At 51.9% G+C, this 25,918-nt stretch overlaps 1 protein-coding gene across 1 annotated transcript; it reads left to right on the forward strand.

Annotated features, from left to right (window-relative positions):
• Positions 1 to 1,505: 1,505 nt before the first annotated feature.
• Positions 1,506 to 25,918, forward strand: RBP1 (retinol binding protein 1). Its single transcript, XM_081234693.1, has 4 exons — positions 1,506 to 1,699; positions 2,243 to 2,421; positions 23,172 to 23,273; positions 25,698 to 25,918. Exons 1-4 carry the CDS (start codon positions 1,627 to 1,629, stop codon positions 25,749 to 25,751), a joined length of 408 nt encoding a protein of 135 aa, XP_081090819.1. The 5' UTR covers positions 1,506 to 1,626; the 3' UTR covers positions 25,752 to 25,918.

Below are 25,918 nucleotides of genomic sequence, written 5' to 3' on the forward strand. Positions count from 1 at the left end.
AACTCAGCCAGACGTAGTGTGAGGACTCACAAGAGCCTGGGGAGGGTGGGCGGGGAGGGGGTGGGGTTGGAGCCGTGGTAAAGCTAGAGTGGGAGGAGAATGTACTTGCTGTCACCTAGGCTGTGAGTTGTGCAAAAAGCAATTTAAAAGAGTTGTTTAGGGCTTCCCTGGTGGCGCAGTGGTTGAGAGTCCGCCTGCTGATGCAGGGGACATGGGTTCGTGCCCCGGTCGTTTAGTCTTTAATAGAGGTCAAAAAGTCAACCCGCATGATTATGTCATCTCCTTGCTGGCAAAGACAGAGGTTTTAAAGCACCATGACATACCCACCAGGTGAGAAATGAGATGGGCTCAAAGATCTTCATTGCAGTACAGCTTCTTATAGTAAAAGATCAGGCAATAATATATACATAAATGTCCAGCAGTGGGGGACAAGTTGGATACACAATGGAATATCCTGCAAAAGAATGAGGTCTCCAGAACAGAGTAAGTGAATAAAGCTAAGTGCACAACACTGTGGAGTGCTGTATTGCCACTAGGTGAAAGCAGAGGGGAAAGTCAACAGCGTTATCGATAATTGCTTACATTTGCATAAAGCAGTGGATCTCAAACTTCACTCTGCAGAGGGCCTTTTTTTGACCATACTTACTTCAAGCAACATCAGCCTTGCTTTTTTTAATTTTTATTTATTTATTTATTTATTTATTTATTTATTTTATTTTTTATTTTTTATTTTTGGCTGCGTCGGGTCTTCGTTGCTGTGCGCGGACTTTCTCTAGTTGCGGCGAGCGGGGGCTACTCTTCGCTGAGGTGCGTGGGCTTCTCATTGTGGTGGCTTCTCTTGTTGCAGAACACAGGCTCTAGGCACGTGGACTTCAGTAGTTGGGGCGTGTGGGCTTCAGTAGTTGTGGCGTGCGAGCTCTAGAGCGCAGGCTCAGTAGTTATGGCGCATGGGCTTAGTTGCTCCGCGGTAAGTGGGATCTTCCCGGACCAGGGAGCGAACATGTGTCCCCTGCATTGGCAGGCGGATTCTTGACCACTGTGCCACCAGGGAAGTCCCCCAGCCTTGCTTTTATTGGGGGGAGGAATGTGGGGAGTGCCCCACTTTTCTTTCCCGGAGTTGAACTGCCCAGTTTTCTGGATCCTGGATCCCCACCGGCCACCCGCGCTGTAAGCCTGTAAGTGGTCTCTTTCCCTAATTACTCCAGCAAACGCAGGAGAATGTTTCCCCACCCTCAAGTGGCCGCTGAATGTGAGAAGTTCAAGGCGCTTGAAGGAATCCCGCAGGAACCGAAAAGTTGGAATCAATAAAACACCCCTCACCTCCACCGCCATCTCCTTTTCCTTCCTAGGGAAGGAAACTGGAGGTCTGAACTAGGCGGCGGCGGGCCGGGGACAACCTGGCCCTCCGACATCCCCGGCCCCGCCCCGCTGAGGGGGGAGGAGCGACAGCTACGGTGGATCCTCCCGCTGGCTTTGTGCGCGCTTGCAATCCAGCTGTCGCCGCCCCCACGAGCCCCTGCCCCCCGAGGGCGCACATTTCCGGGCCGCCCACCACCCGGATCGCACCGCGAGCCCAGATCTGCTCCCGCCCGCTCGGTCCCGGTCCGGCCCCAGTCGCCCCCTGAAATGCCGGTCGACTTTACCGGGTATTGGAAGATGCTGGCCAACGAGAATTTCGAGGAGTACCTGCGCGCGCTGGGTAAGCGCTGCCCGCCGCGCTCTGCCCGGGGCGCCCGGCCGGGCCGCTGGAGGTGGGATCCCGGCGCCCTCCCGAGCCGGCCGCCCACCCGCCTGCCTCCGCCGGCCCAGCCGCCGTCCTGAGCACCCCGACCGGGGAAGGGGCGTCTCCAGGGGGCCAGCAAGTGCGAATTGGAGGACGGGGGTTATTAGGGTTCATGGTGGTCAATGTCTGATGGTTGACTCTCGAAGTGGATAATTTCATTAGGAATGCTGGGCTTGGTTGGCTAGCTTTAGTTTTCAAAAGGTTAGCATAAGGGTAGAAAACTTTGTTGTAAAAAAATAAATAAATAAATAAAAACGAAGAAAGCAAAGAAAGGAAAGAAAGAAAAAGACACAGACCAGCTAGCTGCACGCAGAGGCCTTGCTAATCGAGCGAGGACCCCATGGTTTTCTTGGGGGAGGGTGCGGGAGAAGCGGGCTCCTAGGGCCTGCTACCTTGGCAACAGTTCTCTGAATTTTCCAGTCAACTCTCTGCTCCTTTCTGCCCCGGCACTCCCTGCAGATGTCAATGTGGCCTTGCGCAAAATCGCCAACTTGCTGAAGCCAGACAAAGAGATCGTGCAGAACGGCGACCACATGATTATCCGAACGCTGAGCACTTTTAGGAACTACATCATGGACTTCCAGGTTGGGGAGGAGTTTGAGGAGGATCTGACGGGCATAGACGACCGCAAGTGCATGGTGAGGCTTTGAGTGCATGGTGAGGCTTTGCGTACACCTGGGCATCTGCTGCCCAGGGGTCCTGACCGAAGGCTGGGCTAGTTCATCTGAGTGGGGAGCAGGCGCCTTTGTGTTCTTAGGGACCCAAGATCTTCACACTCCCAGCCCCCAAGGTAGGCAGCTCTCGACTTACCAAGCATACCCTCCGAAATGAAAGCTGTGGTTTGTTGAGTCTCTACTGTGTCCCGGCATTGGTGCTTTATACACTTGCCTTCATCTAATCCTCATGACAACCTCTGAAGGAGGTCTCAGTATGCCCATTTTACAGATGAAGAAACAGTCTCAAAGAGACGAAGCAACATGCTCAGAGTAACACAGCTAGGGAGGGGCTGGGCAGGAATTCCAGGCAAATCTGTTGACTCTCTTCTCTGGTTGAACTGTATGTAGGCTGGGGGAGGAAGGAGAGAAGGGAGGAAAGCAAGATGAAACGCAGGCAACCCTTCTGAAGTGTAAACTTCCTACAGGACCTAGCGTGAAGCCACTCTAGGCAGCCGTGACTCTGCCTTCTGACCTGCCCCTCTTCATCCCCAAAGTGGGGTTTGACTCCTGGCCGTCCCCTTCCCTACCCTATCCTCCCCTGCCCCCGAGCTTCCTTTGAAGCTTGCAGCCAGCAACCTACTCACTAGGTCAGTGCCACAGCAGCCCAGGCCAGAGGAGGCAACAGTGGGGGAAGGGAGTGAGCCGCCTGCCCCCAAGGGTGGGAAGCTGGTGACCCGGAGACCCCAATTAGCGCCACCACAGCAGCCTCCGGAAGCCTCCATCAACATTCTTGGGGTTGCTGGGAGGTCAGGGTGCTCCCGGTCTCCCTTTCCCAGTCTTGGGTCCAGAGCTAGCTCACTCCCACCCCCAGGGAGCTGCTTTGCTTACGGATGAGCTTCTCCCCGACTCCTCTTCCCCTCCCCCTCCTACCCTTTACTGAGGGTCTGCTCCGTGCCCTGCACTGTGCCAGCTATTTTACACCACAGCCCAGTGAGGGAGGGGTTAGTAATCCCATATTTTACAATGACTGAGGCTCCAGGAGGAGATACCGGAGACTGGACTTTGAGGCCCACACTCCTGCTCGGGGCCAGGCTCCTCTGTGGCTAGCTTTTGCAGAAACCAGGTGTCTGAGGTTTGTCAGGACTGTGGTTGAAGGAGTGCCGGTGTCTGGGGATGCGGAACCCCAGGCCAGGATGACTCAACCCCCTACTTGTTGATTCATCTGAAGGGGATCTGAGTGAGTGTCTGAGTCTGCGCTTGGAATGGCGGCGGCGGAGGAGGGGGTGGCCACCAAGGAGGATGCTTGGAGAGGCCACTGCGGGGAGAAAACACTGCTGTTGGAGGGAAATATCAGGTCGTTCCTGTAAAAGGCCCAAGGCCTCTTAATCCTCGGAGAGGCTCACAGTGGGAAAGGAGACCTTCAGACAGGGCCTGCCTTGGTGAGGAGGGGGCCCAGCCTGTCGGACCACTGCCCAAGGTCTGGTCCCTGGCTCGCTGCCTGGAAATGCATGTAAGAACAATCCTTGTCCCTGTAAGAACAATCCTTGTCCTCGTAAGAACAATCCTTGTCCTCAGCCCACTCATGAGGTACTTACAGGGCACAGCAAACATCTCTATTTATTTTGGGTCACTGCCACTGCTGGAATGTGCTGGCTTGTACTTACTTGGCTAATTATCTTGGCTGTTTCATTCCCACCCTCATCCATTACTGTATGAAACACTTATTGATCACCTAGCAATACTAGTTAATATAGGCAGACCTCGGAGATATTGCAGGTTCAGCCCCAGACCCCCGGAATAAAATGAACATCACAATAAAGCAAGTCACACGAAGTTTTCTGTTTCCCAGTGCATATCAAACTTATGGTTACACTATACTGCGGTCTATTAAGTATGCAGTAGTATTCTGTGTAAACAACAGTATATATACCTTAGTTTAAAACTACTTTAGGGGGCTTCCCTGCTGGCGCAGTGGTTGAGAGTCCGCCTGCCGATGCAGGGGACATGGGTTCGTGCCCCGGTCCGGAAAGATCCCACATGCCGCGGAGCGGCCCGTGAGCCATGGCCACTGAGCCTGCGCATCCGGAGCCTGTGCTCCACAACGGGAGAGTCCACGACAGTGAGAGGCCCGCATACCGCAAAACAAACAAACAAACAAAAAAACAACAACAAAAAACTACTTTAGGGACTTCCCTGGCGGTCCAGTCGTTTATACCCCACACCTCTAAACCAGGGGGCATGGGTTCGAGCCCTGGTCGGGGAACTAAGATCTCACAGGTGGTGCGGCCAAAAAAAAAAAAAGAAAAACTACTTTATAGCTAAAAAATGCTCACCATCATCTGAGCCTGTGGCAAGTGGTAATCTTTTTGCAATAGTAATGTCAAAGATCACTGATCACAGATCACCGTAACAAATAACGAAAAAGTTTGAAATACTGCGGAAATTACCAAAATGTGACACAGAGACCCAAAGTGAGCAAATGCTGTTGGGAAGATGGCACCAATAGACTTGCTTGATGAAAGTTGCCACAAACCTTTAATTTGTAAAAAACACAATATCTTTGAAGTGCAATAAAACGAGGTATGCCTGTACTCTTCAAGTGCTGAAGTACCGTTCCCATTTTATTTTAACTCGGTGAATCTTCACAATGCTGGTTTCAACCCCAATTTACAGATAAGAAAACCAAGGCAGGATTTCTTATTGTGTGACCTTGTGAGGTTAAGAAAGTGGCAGAGGGAGGATTTGAATGTGGTCTGACCCAGCGGAACATGTCACAATCTCTGATGTCCAGGGACTCACAGTCTTTGTGGTGGAGACAGACACACACACAGTCAGAACACAGTGTGATCAGTGGTGACAAAGCGAAGCTCCAGAGGAGGGCATCTCAGAAGGAATTCTGGAGGTGGAGACTTCTCCACTTACTCGTAACAAAAAAGAGGTGGGGGGCTTCCCTGGTGACGCAGTGCTTGAGAGTCCGCCTGCCGATGCAGGGGATACGGGTTCATGCCCCGGTCCGGGAAGATCCCACATGCCGCGGAGCGGCTGGGCCCGTGAGCCACGGCCGCTGGGCCTGCGCGTCCGGAGCCTGTGCTCCGCAACGGGAGAGGCCACAGCAGTGAGAGGCCCACGTACCGCCAAAAAAAAAAAAAAAAAAAAAAGAGGTGGAAGGGACGGGTTTGGACACAAAGGAAGGGGCGGTGGGTGAACAGACCAGGGAGCCCAGCAGCTGGGCAAACTCGATGACATTGTATGAGGACTCGTGGTCCCCTTTGCTGTCCCAGGACTCGGGGCGGTCCCCTCCCAAGTATTATAGATGGCACGCGCTAACCGTGCTGTTGCCTGTTGGGAGGATGGACGGCCCTCTGCTCTGGCCTTCCCTTGGCCCTTGCACTGCAGAGAAGCCCTTCTCCCCTGCTGCCCAGCTGGAGGCGGGCCACAGGGAAGAGCACGGCTGGGGGAGAGCATAGGGTAATAGAAGGATGGCGACTGTCCAGCCTCGTGCTTGTGAATGAAGGGGGGCTGCCTGCAATAGGGCACGTGGCCAAGGCCTGGAGGGTCCTCGGGGACCCCCCTCGGGGGGTCCTGGGCAAGGTGGTTGCCAAAGAGAGCGCACCACTACCGCGTCTGCTCCCCGTGCTCTGCAGCCACCAGCCGGAGCAGTGGCCGGAGGAAGCCGGCTCTCAGCATCAGGTTGGCCTCATTCTAACACGTACTTCCCAGCACATTACAAGGATCTCATTGCTCCCCTGTTCTGTTCATTCCTTTCTCGGTCTATAAGCATTTCGTGGCGCTCACGCTGTCTTTGCGGCCCTTGCGTTACTAAGATGAATCGCACAAGAGCCCCGCCCTCGTGGAGTTCGGTGTAGTGGGGGCGGCAGACCAAAGCAGTCGATCATACTGAGATGGTGTGTTGATGGGGAAGGACAGGCAGAGAAGGGCCCCCCGGGTCTGGGAGGTCAGGGGCTGTTCCCACAGGAAGTAGAGTCTGAGTAGTGGCTTGAAGGATAAGCAGGAAGTAGGCAAACAGAAAGGGGACGAGAGGAAGGCCAAGGCCAAGAGAACAGCACTTGGAAGGTGCTATTTCAGATCTGTCCCGCACCAGCCCTGGGCTCAGCCTGGGGACACAGAGGCAGCAAGGGTTCCTGGAGCACCCAGGCCAGTGGAGGAGACAGACACAGCCTCAGGCCATTATAGCCCAGTGCAGTGATGGAAGCACAGCAGGGTAGGAGGGCAGGGATGGGGGGGATGGGGGACAGGCAGTGGTCAGGGAGCGCTCCCGGGAGGAGGTGACGGCTGAGGGGGCCTTGAAGGACAAGTCAGAATTAGGGCGGATGTGGAGAACATTTCAGGCGAAGGGAACCATGTGCACAAAGGCCCAGAGGTCAGAAAAGGCCTGGCTGGGAGGGGTTTCATCCGGGACAGAGGTGCAGTCTGCAAAGACTTCATGTGGCCAGAGCGCAGGGTGTGGCTGGGGAAGAGGGCAGTGCTGAGGACCCAGTGGGGAGCCTGGATGTGGCCCCGACAGGCCCCAGGGAGCCTTCTGGGAGAGGCGTGGTCAGGCTGCCGTCCTCCCCAAAGGGCCCAGAGGCTCAGAGAGCTCTCTCCTGCCTCTTTCCATGGGAACCTTATCTGTCTTCTGGAACAGCAGCCAGAGGATGAAATCTGGCCTGCAGATGTGTTTTGTTTGGCTCACACAATGTTTGACAAATTTAAGAGCCAGTTGCCAATTTTGCCAAAGATGGTAAGATGTCATAGAAAAATCCATATTTCTGGCTATTTGTACCCCAGTAAAATCAAGACTGCTGAAAATGCTGGGTGCCCTTTTATTCCTGCACCCTGTGGATCCCCAGGACACTGTCACAATTCCTTCTCTCAGGTGGGACCTTCTCCACTCTTCCACAGCCCTCCCCCAACCCTAGTAACTAAAGTCAAGGATCAAACAGCCATACGTCATTGTCTGCACCGTGTGTTCCTTAGAGCACCGGTTCCCGAAGCTGAGACCCGCGGCGGGGGCAGCAACAGCGTGAGAACTCGTTAGAAACACAGATTCTCCAGCCAGACCCCTGGTGGGTCAGAAACTCTGGGAGCGGGGCCAGCAATCTGGGCTTCAATAAGCCCACCAGGTGGTTCTGGTGCAACTAAACCTTGAGAACCACCGCTTTGGAGAAAAGAAACCTCTCTGGACCTGTGTCTCTATAAAAAGTGGAAAACACTCATGATATTTCTTAGGCCCTCAGGTATAGAGGGCCACATGCTGGCTTAGTCCATCGCTGGACCCCTGTGGACGTGGCAGTCCATGCCCAGAACCACCTGAAATGGCTCTGCGGTCTCTCTCCAGGCTGGTGGGTGGAGGGGCTCAGATCTGTGTAGCCGGGATCACTCAGCTCCCATTTGCAGTCTTTTCTAGTCAGATCTTTACATGACCACAAGCAGCCAGGGCTGTGGTTTTGGTAGAAGTGCATCAAGACTGGACTCAGCCTTTCTCCACCGCCTCCTGCACGCCTTTATCCATTAAAATGAAATCTCAGGCCCAGTTTGAAACCAGTATTATTTATTGAATCTAGCAGATGCAGGCTTTGGCAGGGTGGGGACCTTCCAAAAAGGAGATGCTCCTTCGCTTCAAATGCCGTTCCCCACGCCAGGGCCAGGGAGCCCTTCGGCACAAGGAAGGATCGGGTTCCTGGTTCCCAGCTCCCCCGGCACAAGCAGCTTTTGTGGGAGAAGACAGCCTCGGCAGGAATCCCGGCCGGGAGCCTGGCTCTGCGTGGTGGTGGCAGAAGGGCCGTTTGTCATCCCTGTGGACACCAGGTCAGGTTTTCCCTGGGGGGAGGCAGCTTTGTTCACTCAGCAGCCAGCACCTCCTCCCAGGCTGAGGCCTTGCCTTCATCTCCAGCCTTGAACTCAGGATGACCCCTTCCACAGAGCCTGCCTTCCACTTCCAGCCCTCTGTTGCTTTCTTTGTTCTCACTGTAAAAGGAAAAAAAGAATTCAAATGGCACAGGAGAAAGTGGACTGAAAAGGAAAGGACCCCTTCCCTTACTTGGCCATTCCCACCCCCCAGAGGTTATCACGGTTACTGTTGCTGGTGGATCTGTGCAGAAATCTTCCTCGAATATAGAAGCCATCCAGCCATGCAGTTATTGAGGAGGTGATTTGTCAATATTTCTATCTAAAGCCGAAAAAGAAAGAGGGAGAGACAGAGAGAGAAAGAAAGAAGAAAGGGAGGAAAGAAGGAAGGAAGAAAGAAAAAAAATCTACTTCTTAGCACATTGTTTTCTCACTCGATATTTCTTAGGCATCTTTCCGTATCAGCACGTACATGTTTCCTTCCCTTCCCTCCCTGACTTACTTTCCTCCATCCATCCATTCATCTAAGTATATATGGTAATACATGATATCTACCAAACTGCTGTTAATGCTTTGGTTTAAATTCTTTTGCCAACTTTCTTCTGATCCTATTCTTGATTCGTTAAAGAGGTTTTGGTTTTTTTTTTTGGTTCTTATTTTAAAAAACACATGTCAAAGGCAGAATTCACTCCCTGGGCTGCAGAGCTGAGAATGCCATTGGATTTGGAAGTCTTCTGTAGAGCCGCCCCTGCTCAGATCAGGCCCCCAGCATTTGGCAGGGTCTTTTCCAGGAAGGAAACACGGAGTCTCTTTCATGTCTTAGCTAAAGTTCTTCGACCTTTGAAATCTGTGTCAGCCGCATACTTTTGAGGATTACAAAAGGAAGATTTAAAGCAACCCAAATAAAATTCACAAAGGAACTTTCAAGAATCACACTTGTTTGTTAGGTTTTGGTTTTTGTTAGGCAGGAACAAAGGAGTGCCATGCCTGTCCCAGATGATTTTAGCACCTTTTCTCTTTTGGTCCCCCCAGCAAATGCTGTTCAGTGAGTATCATTATGCCCATTTTACAGATGGGAATCTGAGGCTCCGAGTTGAACCTTTTCAGCCCAAGGTCATGCAGCCAGCTGGTGGCAGAGGAAGGGTTCTAACTAGTTTATTTATAAAGCTATTACACGGTCTCCTATGGAGCTCTGCTGAGGGCCAGCACCTCAGTTCCTTATCGTGAGGCTCATCACAACCTGTAGGTGAGCACAGACAGTACTGACAAGGCTTGGGGATGTGGAGAAGGAGTGCTGGTAGTAGAGTCAGACATCTGGTTTTGAATCCTCCTCTATTACTTAGTTAACAAAGTGACCTTAAATGACTGGACCCACTGCCTCTGTTTTCACATCTGCAAAATGGGCATCATGATTGCTGCTTCACCTGGCTCACAGCAAATTCTGAGGACCATGGTGATAGCACAGAAGACAGGGCCTGGTGAAGCCACAATACTATGTGCAATAAGCGGGCAAAGCCCTTCTTATACCCTAGACTGCAGGCAAAGCGAACTTGTGTTGGCCAGATGCTTACTGGAGGATTACAGCTGTTTGTTTTTCTGACCAACATTGCTCCCCTTATTTGGTGGTGGGAATGACCCCTACTTACCTGTGGGTTCTGGTGAAGCTGCAAATCCCAGTACATTGTGTCTCCTGGGATGAACACCTTAAACCAGGGCCATGACAGTGTCCTGTGGCCTGTCCCATGATTGTGCGTTTGACCTGCACTGGGCCAGTCGTATGTTTCCTGCCACCCTCCATGGCTGCATGCAGAAATCCAACAGAAGGAAAAAATAAGATGAGGCTGGTAGCTAAACAGAAATGAGAGAGAGAGAGAGAGAGAGAGAAACCTCAGCATTGGAGGGTTGCTGGAACTCCTGACACTTAATGCCATTCTGAGACTTTTCGTCTGTACTTGAACCAGCAAATACATGCCCTTTCTTTCCCCTGAAACTATTTGAACTGGTTTCCTGCTGCTTGCACCTAAAAACATCCTATGACATACAGAGCCCACAGATCATAGGTTAAAAACCACGTAAGTAGTTAAAGCAGTAGTTCTCAGACTTGAACTTGCCCCACATCCAGAGTTTCTGATTCAGAAGGTCTAGAGTAGGGACCAAGAACTTTTCTAACAAGTTCCTGACTGATGCCAATGCCGTGGGTTCAAAGATCGTGCTTGTGATAACTACTAAGAAAGAGAAATGAGGAAGTGGGCTGGCCCACGCCCGGGTTCCAGTGATGTTCTCGTCATGATTCAGTGTAATAAGCCTGTGCTGGGGTTAAGGGTGCCCAGTTATGGGGGATGAATGAGAGTGGAGAGATGCAGTCCCTGTGGATGGAGTCTTCCTGGGGACACCAAACTTGCAGCAGCCCATGATGGTTTGCACCTGAGGGTCCGAGTAAGTGATACCAGTAGTGTGTGCAGCTGGACAAGCATGGGATACAGCAGAGCAACTGGGAGCCTTGGCTGTGAGATGAACCTGGATTTGAATCCTGGGTCCACTCTCCAACTGTGTTTCCTTGGGGAAGGTACTCTATCCCTCTGGACTTCAGTGTCCTCATTTGTAAAAAGGAACCAGAGGTAGTACCACTGATGGGATGTTGTGAAAATTAAATGTGGTGATGAATTATTTCAAATTTCTATTGCTATGTAACAAACCACTTCAAAACTTAAGTGCTCCGAAACTCCGAAACAATAACAGTTGTTTATTTTCTTCATGAATCTGCAGTTAGGGCAGGGCTCAAAGGGGATGACTTGTCCCTGCGGCATGCCATGTCCATGAGGCGTTGGAGGGTCCACTTTCCAGATGGCTCACTCACACTCTCTCTACTGGCTGCTTGAGCTTCCTCACAACATGGCAGCTGGGTTCCAAGAACGAGAGGGCCAAGAGAACAAGGCAGAGTGTATGACATTCTTATAAGCTACTTAGCCTCTGAAGTCATATGGCAAGAATTTTGCCATACTCTGTTGGTTGAAGCAGTCACAAAGGCCCATCCGTCTTCCCAAGTAGGGGGACATGGACTCCACATCTCAGTGGGGGAGCACGTCGGGTGGAAGATACTTTAGAAAAGTTCAGTGTGCTATATGCAAACTAAGCTGTGACCACAATGCCTGGTGTCTGGTGAGTACACAGTGGGAGTTGGAATATTATTCTCTGGCTGAAGTTTGCAGGCCTGTCAGGGCTGGGGTCTTGTTTCTGGCTGATCTCAAGTAGTAGCAGAGCCCACAAGGACTCTGTGGAGGTGGGAGAAGGTATGTGGTGCCTGGAGCTGGGTCTCTGCAGGCAGGGTGGGAACTCCACCTCCCTGGGCTGCCTGCCACCCAAGGCAGGCCCTACATGGGAGGCTGGCGTGTGAGTTGAAGGGGAAAAGGATGGCTTCAGAGTATTGGGAGTGGTGCAGGGCTTCACCTTCAGCCCTGCACCTACCTCCAAAAGTACTTGATACATGTTATGTATTCAACCCTCCAACAATCCTAGCACAGAGGGGCTACTCTCCCATTTAACAGACAGGGACCTGAGGTCCTGCCAGGGTTGCACTCCCAGTTAACTACAGCCCAGGGACTGAACTTCAGATCTCTCTGACTCCCAACTTTGTGTGGTTTACAGAACAGGCTGCCTTCTGCTGGTGTCCCTAAGTGCCCAGGAACCACAGGCCGTTAGAGTGACTGTGGGTTTTTGTTTTATTAATTAAATTATTTATTTATTTATTTATTTATTTATCTGTGGTACGCGGGCCTCTCACTGTTGTGGCCTCTCCCGTTGCGGAGCACAGGCTCCGGACGCACAGGCTCAGCGGCCATGGCTCACGGGCCTAGCCGCTCCGCGGCATGTGTGATCTTCCTGGACCGGGGCACAATCCCGTGTCCCCTGCATCGGCAGGCGGACTCTCAACCACTGCGCCATCAGGGAAGACCTGTGACTGTGGGTTTTTAATTCCATAGACCACTAGGTAGCCATGAAAGTGATCGCTGTGAAGATAAGTGGAAAGTGTTTATGGGCAATCAGTCCACAAGTTCCATAGATTCTGCTTCTTAATATATCTCTCCCCTTTCCCCATCTTCTGAATATCTCTTGCCTGTAATAATAATAATTAATGTCTCTTATGCTTACTATGTGCCAGGCTTGGCGCTGCTGGCCGAGATCTGCGGCTTCCGGGCTGAGGGCAGCTGTTCCCGGCCCTCCTCTAAGCTCTTACTTGTCCACAGCCCATCTCCCTCTGAGGCACGACCTGGCAGTCCAGCTGTGTCATAACTGGTTTAGTCCATGAATCAGACGGCCATCTTTGGAATCCCGTCTCTGCCGCTGACAAACTGGGTGGCATTAAGCAAGTTACTTCACCTCCCTGTGCCTCCACTTGTCTGTGAAATGGGAGTTATTATCAAGTAAGGGATCTACTTCACAAGCTACTTCACAATGAGGATTAGATGCAAGAAAGCCTGCAGCCAACTGCTCCATCAATATGAGCTGTGATTAGTAATTCTCTCACCTTGTAAACTGTGTGCTCCAGAAGACAAATTCTGCAGGTGGCGATGTGTGAAGGGACACCTGGCCATCCAGAGAAGAGCTAGCAGGGTTACATGTGCAGAGGCTGGCCTGAAAGGGCACTTGCCTCTCCACCCTGATGGAGGACGGTGCAGGGCAGTGGGGTGGGCCGCAAGGGGGAACCAGTGCTTACTGAGAGTCCAGAGCTGCAACAGGTCCTTGCAACCCCTTGTTTCATTTCATCCTGATGGCTCTGTTCTGGGGCGGGACCCATTAGCCCCGTTTTGCAGATGAAGAAACGGAGGCTCAAAAGGTAATTTGCTGGGGTCACCCAGCTAGAAAGAGGTGGGGATGGACTGGAGCTCAGGCCCGCCTCTATCCAAGGCCATCATCAGGTCCCTCTTGAATGCCCAGCTCAGTCAGGCAAGCTGCTGTCTGCTGGCCAGACGAGCCCCACAGCCTGCCAGGTTCAATGGCAAAGGCATCCATGGCAGCAAGATGTTCATGTGGGAGCAGTAGGCAGGACATGGGTTCAGAGTTGGGGAGAAGGGGGTTGAAACCATGACTCATGCTCTTCCTGGCATGATGACTAAGCACTCCAGGCCTCAGAAACTCGGGGCCAATGTCACTCCAATGGTTGACTTGTTTATATAAGGCTAATCTATGGAAGAAGAAACATAGGCCTGGAATATTTTGTCATTTAAAAAAAGGTGTAAATTACAAGAGTACCCCTAGAATGTTTTCTGCCATTCATTCATTCTATTGATTCAACAAATGGTAATGTGCATTTTCTCTGCCATAGATTCTAAGGTAGGGGCTGGTATCCTACAGTGAATAAAAGGATTCCAGAGCCCAGAGAACTCTCGGTCAAGAGATCCTGACCTGCTCACTCTTCCCTGCTTACTGAGCTACCGTCTTTTATCTTCTGGGTACTGTTTGTTTCTGTTCGCCTTGAAAGATAAAAAGTAGGGGCCAGAGGCTCTCATGGAAGAGATGAGGCCTTGGGTGGGCTCTGCCCTTCTGAGCCCCTCTGAGCACCTTCTGGCAGGACGGCCCCTCCTTTATTCCACCCCCACTGCAGGTGAACCTGAGAATAGGCCGATTTCTTACACTTGCCCAAGTAGCAAAGCCAGCTCTGCCTGCCAGGTAAGCAAATATTTGGATTTTCCATTGTACCAGGTTTGGCTGGTTGGAGCCACATAGATGTGAAGTGAGGAAGCAGAGATGCTGGTAACTTCTAGGGTTGGAGGTACAGGATCACACTCCCTGGGGAGTATCATGCCATGCGAGGCCAGCCTGGCAAAGCCCATTTAGAAGCCTCACTCATGCAGCCCCTGACCTCCCTGCGTCTGTGCAGGCTGTTCCCTCTGCCTGGGATTCCCTCATTCCTCTTTTCCAGTTTCTACTTCTTCACCTAACTCTCTTGATGTTTTTTGGTGTCGGTTCCAGCATTACCTCCTCTGGGAAGCCTTCCTTGATGGACCTCTGTCTCTACTTCAGAGGCGGACGAGGTGCCTTCCCACTTCCAAAATTACCATCACCTGCCTCTACCCAGCACTTGCCGTTTTGCTGGAATTCTCTGTCTGCTTGTCTTCAATAGCCTGTGAGCTCTTGAGAACAGAATCCTCACCTTCCCTGCCTCTTCTAGCACACGAGGCTGGTCTGCAGGTGTGGAACCCGCATTTGCTGAATGATGCTTCCTTACACAGAGCCATGATGCAAAGTCTTACTGCTCATTCAAGGGTCAGCTTAGACCAGGGAACCGCAGAGCCCAGTAGCCAAGAGCATGGGCTGTAGAGTCACACCTCATCTCTGTACTTCATGGCTGGGTGACCTTAAAGCCTCAGTCTCCACATCTGTAAAATGGGGAGAAGCATAACTGCTCCAGGAGGTTTAAAGAATCAACTTGATATGACCCACTCTTTAATACCCTGCCCAGCACATAGTGAGTATTAAATAGATGATTTTAAGGTGATGATGGTGATGGTCATAATGACAGTGCTGTTATTACTTATACCAGGAAGTACCCAGCACAGAACACACAGATGCTGTCGATGCCAGTTTACATGTGTGTCTTCCCTACGGCCTGAGCTGCTCCATGGCAGAGCTTGGGTCCAGCCCAGCCTTAGGGCCACCCTCAGTGCTGGGCCCCTGCAATGACTGAGCCCAGTTCCACAGGATCCCTATGACCTTCTCCAGCCTCACTTCCCCCCCACCGCATCCAGAACCTTGGCCTCATGGGACCTTGAGCTCTCTGGCGGTTTGTTGTTTTAAAATTAAGCCTGGGCACTTTCTGGAATGTTTAAGGAATTTAAAAAATTTCATGTCAAGATTAGTCTTAACATTTTATCATTTAGTTTGTCCCAAGAATCGTGTTATCATTTGCTGTTCGCTTCTTCATGGTGTTGGAATCACATTTGCCCATGCCCACGAAGGCCTGCTGTGGCTTTACTGGTCTGTCGCTGTTGCTTCTAATGGCTTTTATGTGCCTAATTACTCGTTCGTGTTTTAAGGCCTTATTAATCTAGTTTTAATATGCTTACAGAATGAATCGGCTTTTCCCCCGAATATGCTGATTTTAGGTCATTGCCATTCCCCTGGGAAAGGATCAGAGGCTCACCTAACCTGACCTCCCAGGCAGGGAAGCTCATGGACTCAGCCAGAAAGAACTGGGTTCAAATGATGGCTCAACCCCCTGACCCCGAGGAGGCTTGGGCTGGTTCCTTAACAAGCCTAATTTTCATTGGCTCTAAATCTTGAGGTGGAAAGCCCCCCAGCACCATACCTGGCACTTGGCAGGTTCTCAGTTACCTTCCCAGCCCTTCCCACCCACCCACTTATTTCACAGGCACCGGAGGCTGAGAACCTTCTCGTTATTCCAGAAACCCTCAAAGGGTGAAGCACACTGAAACATCAAACTCCAGGAGGAATGGCCAGTTTGTATATTCTAGTGATTCACGTCACGCTTAGAAAGTGTCTAGTCACTGTCTGCTTTTTCCATTTCCCCCTTCAATTTAAAGAGCACAGGCTTGGGAGTCAGACCTGGGTCAGTCCTGGCTCTGCCCTTTGCCAGCAGAACCACCGTGGACAAGACCTCCCCTCTGAGGACCTGACTCTGGAACCACAGAGACAGTAAGGTCCAGTCCCAGCCCTCTGGGAAGCGGCTCTGTAAGCAGAGGGCCTCCCAGAGCTGGGCGGGTGAGTGGGGGGACCGCTGATCCATCTTGCCCCTGCTCATGAGAGTGGATGTTTGGGGCACATGGGAGCTTTAAGGAACATCACAAATTCTTGGCAGCCAAGTTGAACCCTACTATTTGTGGTTCATGCCAGGTCACTGCCAAGAGATGGGTCCATTTAGTAGGAATGGTCTGTCAGTCCCAGTATAGGTCACTCATACAGGGTGAGGGGCCTCGAGGCTTCCTTGGAGCCAGCTTCCCCAGGCTGCCTGCGGGAGCTGTTTTCTATGTCAGCCCAGGGCCTGCTCGGGTTTCTAAGTGGTCAGGGGAGCTGGGTAATGGCTTTTGAAGTGACAATCCCCTGTCACAGTAATACAAAGCTGTCTTCACTCATCTTTTGGTGCATGTATCTCTGGGAAAGCTGCTGACAAGGCCAAAGTGTTGGAGGTTATTAGTTTTTAATAGAAAAGTGAGACCGGCTTTGCTTTAGAACCATCTGCCCTGGGCACCAGCTCTTTTGCAGACTTCAGATGGTCTAGGTGGTGAGAATTACCGTTGGGAGGGGAGTTGAAGGTGGCCATACTTTCCCCTTGTTCTTGGGTTTGTCTGGGCTTTGTTTCCAAGGTGGAGTTCCCAGAAGTGGGGTGCTGGGCAGCTCTGCCTATCCCTGTGGTTGGTACCATGCCCACCTCAACCCCCACTGGCATGTGCCTTCCTGTGTCACTTGAAAAGCACCAGGAACATCTTCTTGCCTGAAACTCCCCCACTAGACCCTGATTAAGTGGATTAAGCAATGGTGAGTGTCCAAGCTGGGCGACTGAATTGAATGACCTCTTAAGGACCCTTTCAGATCTGCATTCACAGGGCAAGCTGAGCCTTGTCCCAGACTTTGCCTGGTGCGGCAAAGGTGGCTGCTCACCACAGAGGGAGGTCACAGAAGGGGTCCTCGTTATCAGAAGCTATGTTTCGTGTCACAAGAAAACAAGTGACCACTGTTTGCTACATCCCCCGCCCAACGTTCTTTCTTTTCCTTCTTTCCTCTCATTTGTTTGTAGGTGATCGTCCTCCCCCTGACTCCCCACCCCCCTTTTCTGTTCTTAGGACAAAGCTGATCCTCTGGGAAATGGCCGGTTTATTCCCACAGGGTACAAAGCTTAGAAAGAAAAATCCATGCCCACCACATGTGAACATGGAACAGCAAAGTGGGAAAACTAAATCGCATTTTCAGAGCCATCGCGGCTGTCAGTGGGGAGTCTCCAAATAGATCTTCTGCTTAAACAAAGACTAATTAAATTTTAGGGGAAGCAGACATCGCAGGGCTCCTGGGCACCCGGCTCAGTAGGCAGCCCCGGCAGGGTCTCTTCTTGGATCCAAGTCTCCCGGAAAAGAAGGAGCTTCTGAAACATTTAGCCATGGTGAATAGCTTGTCCATCACTTCTTCACAAATCTCCAACTTAAAAAAGAAAGGCTCTCGTTATTGTTCAGCTTCGACAGGCAAATCCCCCCCTCATCTAAGCTCTGGACATCATGATTACCATGACCTCGGGCCCCCTGTGCCAGCCTTCTGCATTTTGTGTATATTTTCCCTCATCCTCCGCATACACTGGTAAAGCAGGTCCTGCAGTTATCCAAAGCCACGTAACAAACCTCCGCAAAATGTAATACGTTAAAACAACCACCACTTGCTCTCAGGATGCTGTAGGTTGATTCAGTGTCCACGGCTCCGTGTGACTGCGCTCAGCTAAAGGCTCGGTTGGGGCGACCAACAGACTGTCACAACCTCTGGCAGTGACTACTTTCTTATCCTCTGGGGCTTAGCATGTGGGCTTTCCCTCTAGTAGAAGAGCCTGCACTTCCTTAAAGCACAGCAGCTCGGTTCCAAGAGGGGAGGGTCCCGAGAGGCTGAGCCCCCAGCATACAAGGGCTTTTGAAGGCGCCTCCTACCTCACGCTTGCTGCTGTCCTGTTGGCCAGAGCCAGTCACGCAGCCAAGGCCAGAATCAATGTGGGAGGGGCCTCACAAGGGCGTGGATGTCATGTGACCCATTGGGAGCCCCGATGGAACAGTCTGCCATAGCAGGTACCATGAATCCCCCTTCTGTAGATGAGGCCACTGAGGCTCAGAGAGGTTTTGCCCAAGGTCATTCCACACAGTTAGGGACCGAGGACCCAGGTCTGTTGACTCCAAGGAACATGTTCTATGCTGACAATACTGGGTCAGCCTGATACAGGGTGGGAGGGCGGCAGGGACCAGAAGCCCAGGGTAAATTACAGCTGAGCTTCCCAGAGGACAGCCCGGCAGACTCCCTGGCCCACTGGGGAGTGTTCCACCAGCAGATCAGAGCCATGGGGCTGTGTGAGGGCGGGGGCAGCATTGGGGGGCATGGAAAACATGCTCCAGGCCACAGTCCCAGTTACAGTCGGGCGCTAGGACCCTGTCTACCCCCCCAGCCTCATACCTGCCCCTCCTTCAGCACCGGCCTGCTTGTCGTTATTCACTCTGTTTGGGATGCCTTCCCACTTTAAAAAACTAGCTGTGTTTCCTCTGAGAATGAGGGGCCCTCCTGGGCACTGCAGCCCCTGTGCTTCCCCTGACGGCAGCACCTACCACACTGAGCCGTAACTGCCTGGCACTTCTCTGTCTGCCCGTCTCTGCGGTGATCTCTTAGCCCAGGGGTCCTCAGGACCCATCTCTGGCTCCCAGCACCCCACACCCAGCAATGGTTGGGCTGAATTGAAGTGTGTACCTCCCAGGGGCTTCTCAGAGTCTGAGCATAATGCCCATGTTTTCTCTGCACCCCGCAAAAAGTGAGCAGACGTCGGCTGGCTGTGTAGCCTGGCCTGGGAAACAAGGGGGCACTGAGTCACGCAAGGCCCATGTTCCAGCCCAAGTTGTTTTCCTCATTAGCTGGGTGACACTGAGAAAGTCACTTAACCTCTCTGAGCTCAGCCTCCTCTGTATATCCAATACAGACGCGAATAGTCTCTTTTCTGTCCAACTCACTCTGGGTCAAGAGTCAGCGGGAACTCGGGGCTCGAGAAAGTGCCTGCTCTGGACACTGACATAGCATTTGTGCGTTAAGGATCCTTCTCTTTGAGGGTCTGAATTGTAGGGCTCCAAGAAAGGGTTCTCTACGCTCAAAGAGCCTTCCGCTCCCTGAATCCCTCGATCTGTCATGAAGCCTGAAATTGCACCATCCACCATTCTTCTGGTAAGGTATTTTTATTATCTATATCCAAACGGTCCCTGTTAAAAGATGTCAAATGAATCAGAAAGTGTAACATGTTAGCACAGGAGCAAAGCCTGCTTTACTGGGGTTTTTTTAATTTAATTTAATTTTTTTTTTTTTTGCGGTACGCGGGCCTCTCACTGCTGTGGCCTCTCCCATTGCGGAGCACAGGCTCCGGACGCGCAGGCTCAGCGGCCATGGCTCACGGGCCCAGCCACTCCGCGGCATGTGGGATCTTCCCGGACCGGGGCACGAACCCGTGTCCCCTGCATCGGCAGGCGGACTCTCAACCACTGCACCACCAGGGAAGCCCTAATTTTTTTTTTATACAGCAGGTTCTTATGAGTTATCTATTTTATACATGTTAGTGTATATATGTCAATCCCAATCTCCCTAGCCTGCCTTACTATTTTTTTTCTAGATTTTTTTTAAAATTTACTTTTGGCTGTGTTGGGTCTTCGTTGCTGCGCACGGGCTTTCTCTAGCTGCGGTGAGTGGGGGCTACTCTTCGTTGCAGTGCGCAGGCTTCTCATTGTGGTGGCTTCTCTTGTTGCGGAGCACAGGCTGTAGGCGCACAGGCTTCAGTAGTTGTGGCACGTGGGCTCAGTAGTTGTGGCTCCCGGCATCTAGAGTGCGGGCTCAGTAGTTGTGGTGCATGGGCTTAGCTGCTCCACAGCATGTGGGATCTTCCCGGGCTAGGGCTTGAACCCATGTCCCCTGCATTCTGCATTGGCAGGCGGATTCTTAACCACTGCACCACCAGGGAAGCACCTAACCTGCTTTACTATTAATGAACATCTCTTTCGTGCTCATTCTCTGACACTGACATTGGAAGGGAAGCAGGTGTGAGCCTTTTGGAGATCAAGGTGATGATCCTTATCAAAAGCCTTAAAAACATGCTCACTCTTTCATGCGACAGTTTTTCCTCTGGAGATTTATTCTAAAGAAACGCTGTGCTCAAAACTGTATACAAGGATGTTTTCTTTGTAGTAGCACAGAATTATAAATAACCTAAAAGTCCAAGAATGGGTAATGGGCTAAATAAGTATGTAGGTACAATGACATACTACCAGGATTGTCCTCGTGGGCCTGTGACCAGTGCAGTCCCAGAGGCGTCTGTGCCCAGAAGGGCCCCTCACTTGGTTTAATGCTCTGCCGTCACCGTCTTAAACTTCTTAATCATTTTTTAAAAGGAGCCCTCATTTTCATTTTGTGCTAGGTGGGCACTACAAATTACACAGCCATTTCCTAAATATTGTATAACAATTAAAATAATGCTTATGAAGAATACCTGTTGAAGTGGAAAATTGCTTTTATTAAGTGAAGAAACTAGGGTGCAAAACCATAAATGATGAAATACAAATTTTTAAAAAATAAAAATATAGGGTTTCCCTGGTGGCGCAGTGGTTGAGAGTCCGCCTGCCGATGCAGGGGACATGGGTTCGTGCCTCAGTCCGGGAGGATCCCACATGCCGTGGAGCGGCTGGGCCCGTGAGCCATGGCCGCTGAGCCTGCGCGTCCGGAGCCTGTGCTCCGCAACGGGAGAGGCCACAACAGTGAGAGGCCCACGTACCGCAAAAAAATAATAATAATAAAAAATAAAAATATATGTGTGCGTGTGTGTATATACACACACGCACACATATAAAGACTGGACAGAAAAACACCAAAATCTAATTATCTCTGAAGAAGCAAGATGTTAGGTATTCTTGTTACTACTGTATTCTTTTTTGAGCATTTCTCGAGTTTTCCAGGACAGAGGGTATGAATATGCCCATAGACTCTAATATTTCCGGTAGAGACAGAAGTATCTATTGTAACTGAGCACCAGTGAGTCTCTCTTGGCCTCTGATAGTGTCTGGAGCCCTCAGTGTGCAGGGTAGACTTCTGGATAAACACATGAAGAGAAGCTCAGTTGATGAGGAGGCCAAGTGTTCTTACGAGCTCCCTGAAGTTGAGGACCGTCCGATTTCAGTCCCCACTTCCCTTCACAGTCTGGGCACGGACCAGGCGCCCAGTGAATGGGCATCTTGTCTGTGGCTTGAGGTCGTTAGTGGCCCTTACCCTCGACCCACCTCGTCAGACATTCACTTCATTGTGTCCTGACTTGGAGGTGGGACCTTCTTTCTGGCTTGGGGCTGGACATGTGCCCCGAGTGATCTGCGTACCAGGGAGAGGAACCGCCCGCCCCCCACCAGGTCCTCCTGTGCCCCTCTCCCTCTGGGCTCCAGGAGCAGAGGGCAGATTGATGCCTGTGCAGAGCCGGGGGGCACACTGGCTTCACCTGTCCCCGTTGTGCCCGCCTCTCCTTGCAGACTTCATCCCAACAGTAGAGGGCGGTAGAGATCAACAAACTCAGGCGTGAGACTGGGGGTTGGGGAGGAAGGGGGAGGTGGTGCTCCCTAGGGAGAGGCCCCCTCACTCCACACCCATTTCCCAGATTCCTCTTTCTCTCCTAAATCTTTATCAGGCTCTAGCTGCCTGTCCTCTCAGCTGAGCATGGCAGGAACACAAGAATCCTAGAACCTTACCTCTGTAAAGCCAAGGCCTCTGAGTTCATGGCCTCTGACACCTCATATGACAGATGGGGGGGGCCCAGAGAAGTGATGGACTTGCTCAGAGCCACACAGTGAAGGGGCAAATGGGGTTCTAACCTCTACAGGGGGAGGCAGGGGCCATGTGGATGGGAGGTGGGTAGCTGCGGATATGGGAGATGCCCACTGCACACAGGTCCCAGTCTAGACCGTGAGCTCCTGGACCATCTCCCCTTTAAATTCCAGCACTTGGAGCCCTGTATTTCTGGGTGGGTCCATGGGCACAGGCTGGGCCTCCTCCTGCCGTCTGTCTGCCCTTCAGCACGCCCAGTACTTGGCGGGGCACACGGGGCTTAGGGAAGATGTGAGCGCTCAAAGGTGGGGCCGGAGGCAGCGGTGGAGGCCAGACCGGGCGGGCAGACCAGGGGCTTCCTCCTCTTTGCCCCATGGTCCCCTAGAATGTGGAACCTGCCTGAGGAGCTTCCTGAGCACACCCCGTGCTGTTCAGTCTCTGTGCCTTCGTCTGGTCGTGGGCCGCAGAGAGGCTCTCTCTCCCAGCGCCTGCTTGTCTCTGCTTCCGCTTTGCTCTCCTGTCTTTCAAAGCCCAGCCTGGTGCCTTCTCCTCCCAGCGCCTCCCCTCCCTGAGTCTCATCTGGGCTCCCGCAGCCTCTGGTCTGTAACTCTGGTGACGCCGGGCACCTAGGGAGGCAGCGTAGTCCAGTGGGGAGGGGGACCTCTGAACATCACAGATCCGTGTTCTGACCCTGGGTGGACTTGGCAAGTCCCGTAGCCTGATCTGTAGAGCAGAGATGCTAGCCCGTGCTCCACGTGGACAGTCATGAGGATCCAGAGTCAGCGCGGAGGGTGCCTGGAAGAGCTGCCGTTTGTACCCGCAGATGGTGATGTGTATCTAAGGTCATTCTCCAGGCACTGAAAAGATGTTTGAGGCGGGTGGGGGGCCTCTTTTTTGGTGTCCCAAGACCTTGCAAAGGTTGAAACAGTGAATGAATGAATGAATGAATGAATGGGGATGAGCAGGATATTCTAAGAAGTCTACCTCTCACCACCGAGATGCAGGCCAGCAGCCCTCACGCACCCCCAAACCCCGTGTGCGCGCAACCCTCAGAAACCCCTCCTCCCTTCCCAGCCCCATTCTCAGCCTTTGCACCGACAGCTCCCGCCCCAGTGACTTTTTCTCCCCTAATTTTCCATTTAAATGAAATTTATGAAGGTTTCTGTGAATTTTAAAACCGATTTGCCTGCTTTAATAAGAGCACGTGATGGACGAGGAGTGTGAGGCCTGCAGATTTTCCGTCATGAAGTTGACTTGAGCGCACCCTGGACTCTCAAGGTTGGGGCTGCCCCTCCCCCAGCGCCCAGGGGCTGCTGGCTCCGGACTGACACCTGTGGTTTTTGGCTCCGCAGACCACGGTGAGCTGGGACGGCGACAAGCTCGAGTGTGTGCAGAAGGGCGAGAAGGAGGGACGTGGCTGGACCCAGTGGATTGAGGGTGACGAGCTGCACCTGGTAGGTTCCGGGGGGTACGGGGGTAGGTAAGCCAAGCTGGGCCCCAGAGGCCCTGGGCATGTTGGGGTCTGGATGGACTTTGGAAGTATGCACCATGGGTGGACCTTGGTTCTGCTCTGAAGCGTCACTTCCAAGGCCCTGGGGAAGATGCTTGAGTGACTTTAAAAATTGAGCAATGTGTTTTCAAGGTCTAGGCTGACCCACTTGTCCGATCAGAGGGAGGAGGTGAGGAGATGCACGTGCTAAGCATGAGACGTGGAGCATTCTGTATCTCTTTCCATTGTCTCAGCAGCCCGATGGGCCAGGTACTGTTATGGTTCTTATTCTGGAGATGAGGGCACAGGGGCTCACATCGAAGTAACACAGCCAGAAGGTAGCAGAACTTACATTTGCTCCCAAACGATTCCTGTTGTCACCATACCAAACTGTGGCTAGCCAGAACCAGGCGAGTTCTCTAAGCTTCTCAAGACATGATCTTGTTACCTGAAAATTGGGTTCCCCTCTTGGTGGGTGTGGAGCCAGAAGATACAACCAAGCCAGAGATCGGGAGAAGGAAGGGTTTTTTACTTGGATCAAGTGAGTAGAACAGCGGGGACCTTTCCCAAAGCTGTGTCTCCCTGAACAGCAAAATTGGGGAGGTTTTAAACTAAGGGCGCATGTGTATTCATGAAGGGGCTTGAGCAGAGGAGAATTCAGCATTGAAATGGGGCAAAGGTCAACAGAGTCCAAGCTTTAATTGATTGAAGTCACGAGGGTCAGGAAAGGTCCACATCATAATCCCATCCTCCACCTGGGTGGAGGCCTTAGTTCCCGAGGAGCTCAAAGATGGTGTTGTGTATTCCTTGAGGAGGAACTAAGCCTCTGTTTTATCACTGAACTGTGATAAACAAGTCACTGAACTTGACTGCTTTTCCTTGGCTCCTGCATGTCTTCACTTCCCTTAAGATCAGTAATTACTGAGACCTGTTCAAGGGCAAGCACCGTAGCCAGGCTTAGATCACAAAACGGCTTAGGCCAAAAATGGCTTCTTTATTGTCCGGGCACTCCCTACCCTATCTGCTTACAACCTCTACAATCTAGGTTGGAGGAGGAGAAGCCTTTCTCGGCTCAGGTGTGGGCCCCACTCACCCTGTCCTCCAGCCTGGGATCGCTCGTCAAAGCCACTTCTACTCTATCCATTGTCTGGAAAAAGCACATCCAAATCCAGAGTAGGGGCCTTAGCCTCTTGGGGGCTAAAAATAACACCTGCCCTCTGAGCAGAGACCTCCTGTCATTCCGTCTGCCACCTTGGAACTCCTCAGCTACTTTCCTTCTGAGAAAGGAGCCTCGTCCAGGTGACCTGGGGTCTATTCTGACTCACCAGGTACTTTTGGGGAGGTGCCTTCCTTCCCTCAACCTCATCTGCAAAACGCCATCCTAGCACATAGTCAGGATCTGCAGGAGCTTTGGGAGATGTGAGCGCTGAGAGGAGACACATCATATTCAGAGGCAGCTTTGGCTCGTGTAGAGCCTGGGCTGCAATGCCTGACCTTGAGCCTTTCTCCCTCCTGAGCCTCTGTTTCCTCACCTGCAGAGCAATGAGTGTAGGTTATGTGATCTCCACTGGCCCTGTCAGCTCAACAGTTCTGTGGCTTTTTGCCAGAGGTTGCAAAGTGCGGGCCACAGCCCTCTTTTATTTGGCCATCCATGGGCTTCAAATTCCTTCAGCCAGTAATTTAAAGATTAGGAGATGTCACATAAATATTCAGATTTCTAGACTCCTACCAAAACAAACAAACAAACAAAAAGCTTCGCAGGTGTGGCGACACTGTGCGGTCATTCTTGCTGGCACCTCTCAGCAGGGGTTGTCCTGAAGGCAGAGCCTGGACTTTCTTAGCTGCATTTAGCGCTACCTGGGAGCTTTTAAAAATAGCAATTGCAGGACCTCACCCTCCGAGATACTGATACCCGTCTAGCCTAGAATCCAGGCATTTTTCAAACTCCCCAGTAACTCTAATATGCAGCTGAAGCTTGGAACCACCATGCTGGTTGGCAGCCCTGGTCTGCAGTGACCCCTTTGGGGGTTGAGCCTTGTGTCTGGCCCTGATTTCTTGCAGCCCTGCACACAGACTCTGACCTGGGCTCAGGCCTGACGTTCTTAAAGCCTTTGGCTTGTCGAGGGTAGTAGACGAGGGAGGCATCTGAGAGTCCTGTCAGTCAGCTCTGAGCCACATCTGTCTCCAGCCAGCTCTGTCTATAGGGCATAGCCAAGACCGATGTCCCCTGATCCAGTTCAACTGACTCGCCAAGGAATTGTCTAGTTCAGACCAACTCTTGGGGAAAAATAGCAGTCACGGAGTATTTTCCAAGTCCCTGCCCCTGGATCCGCTGAGCCCCAAGTGTGACCTTGCTTTGGCCAATAACAAGAATCTGTTTTTGTTTCAGGAGATGAGAGTGCAGGGTGTGGTCTGCAAGCAAGTATTCAAAAAGGTGAACTGAAGCCTGAACATGCCTTAGTCTCGAGGAATGAGTGGCATGGATGGGTGGGGGCCAGGGTCCCCCTCTCTGCTCAGCATGGGGCAGAGAGCCAGCCTGCATCTGTTAGCAGGGTCTGTCTCCTGGCTTTGTCTCTTTCCCTTTTCTTCAAACGAAGCCATCCCAATAAA

Source organism: Mesoplodon bidens (genome assembly GCF_964165515.1).
Source record: "Mesoplodon bidens genome assembly, chromosome: 5".
Taxonomy (NCBI): Eukaryota; Metazoa; Chordata; class Mammalia; order Artiodactyla; family Ziphiidae; genus Mesoplodon; species Mesoplodon bidens.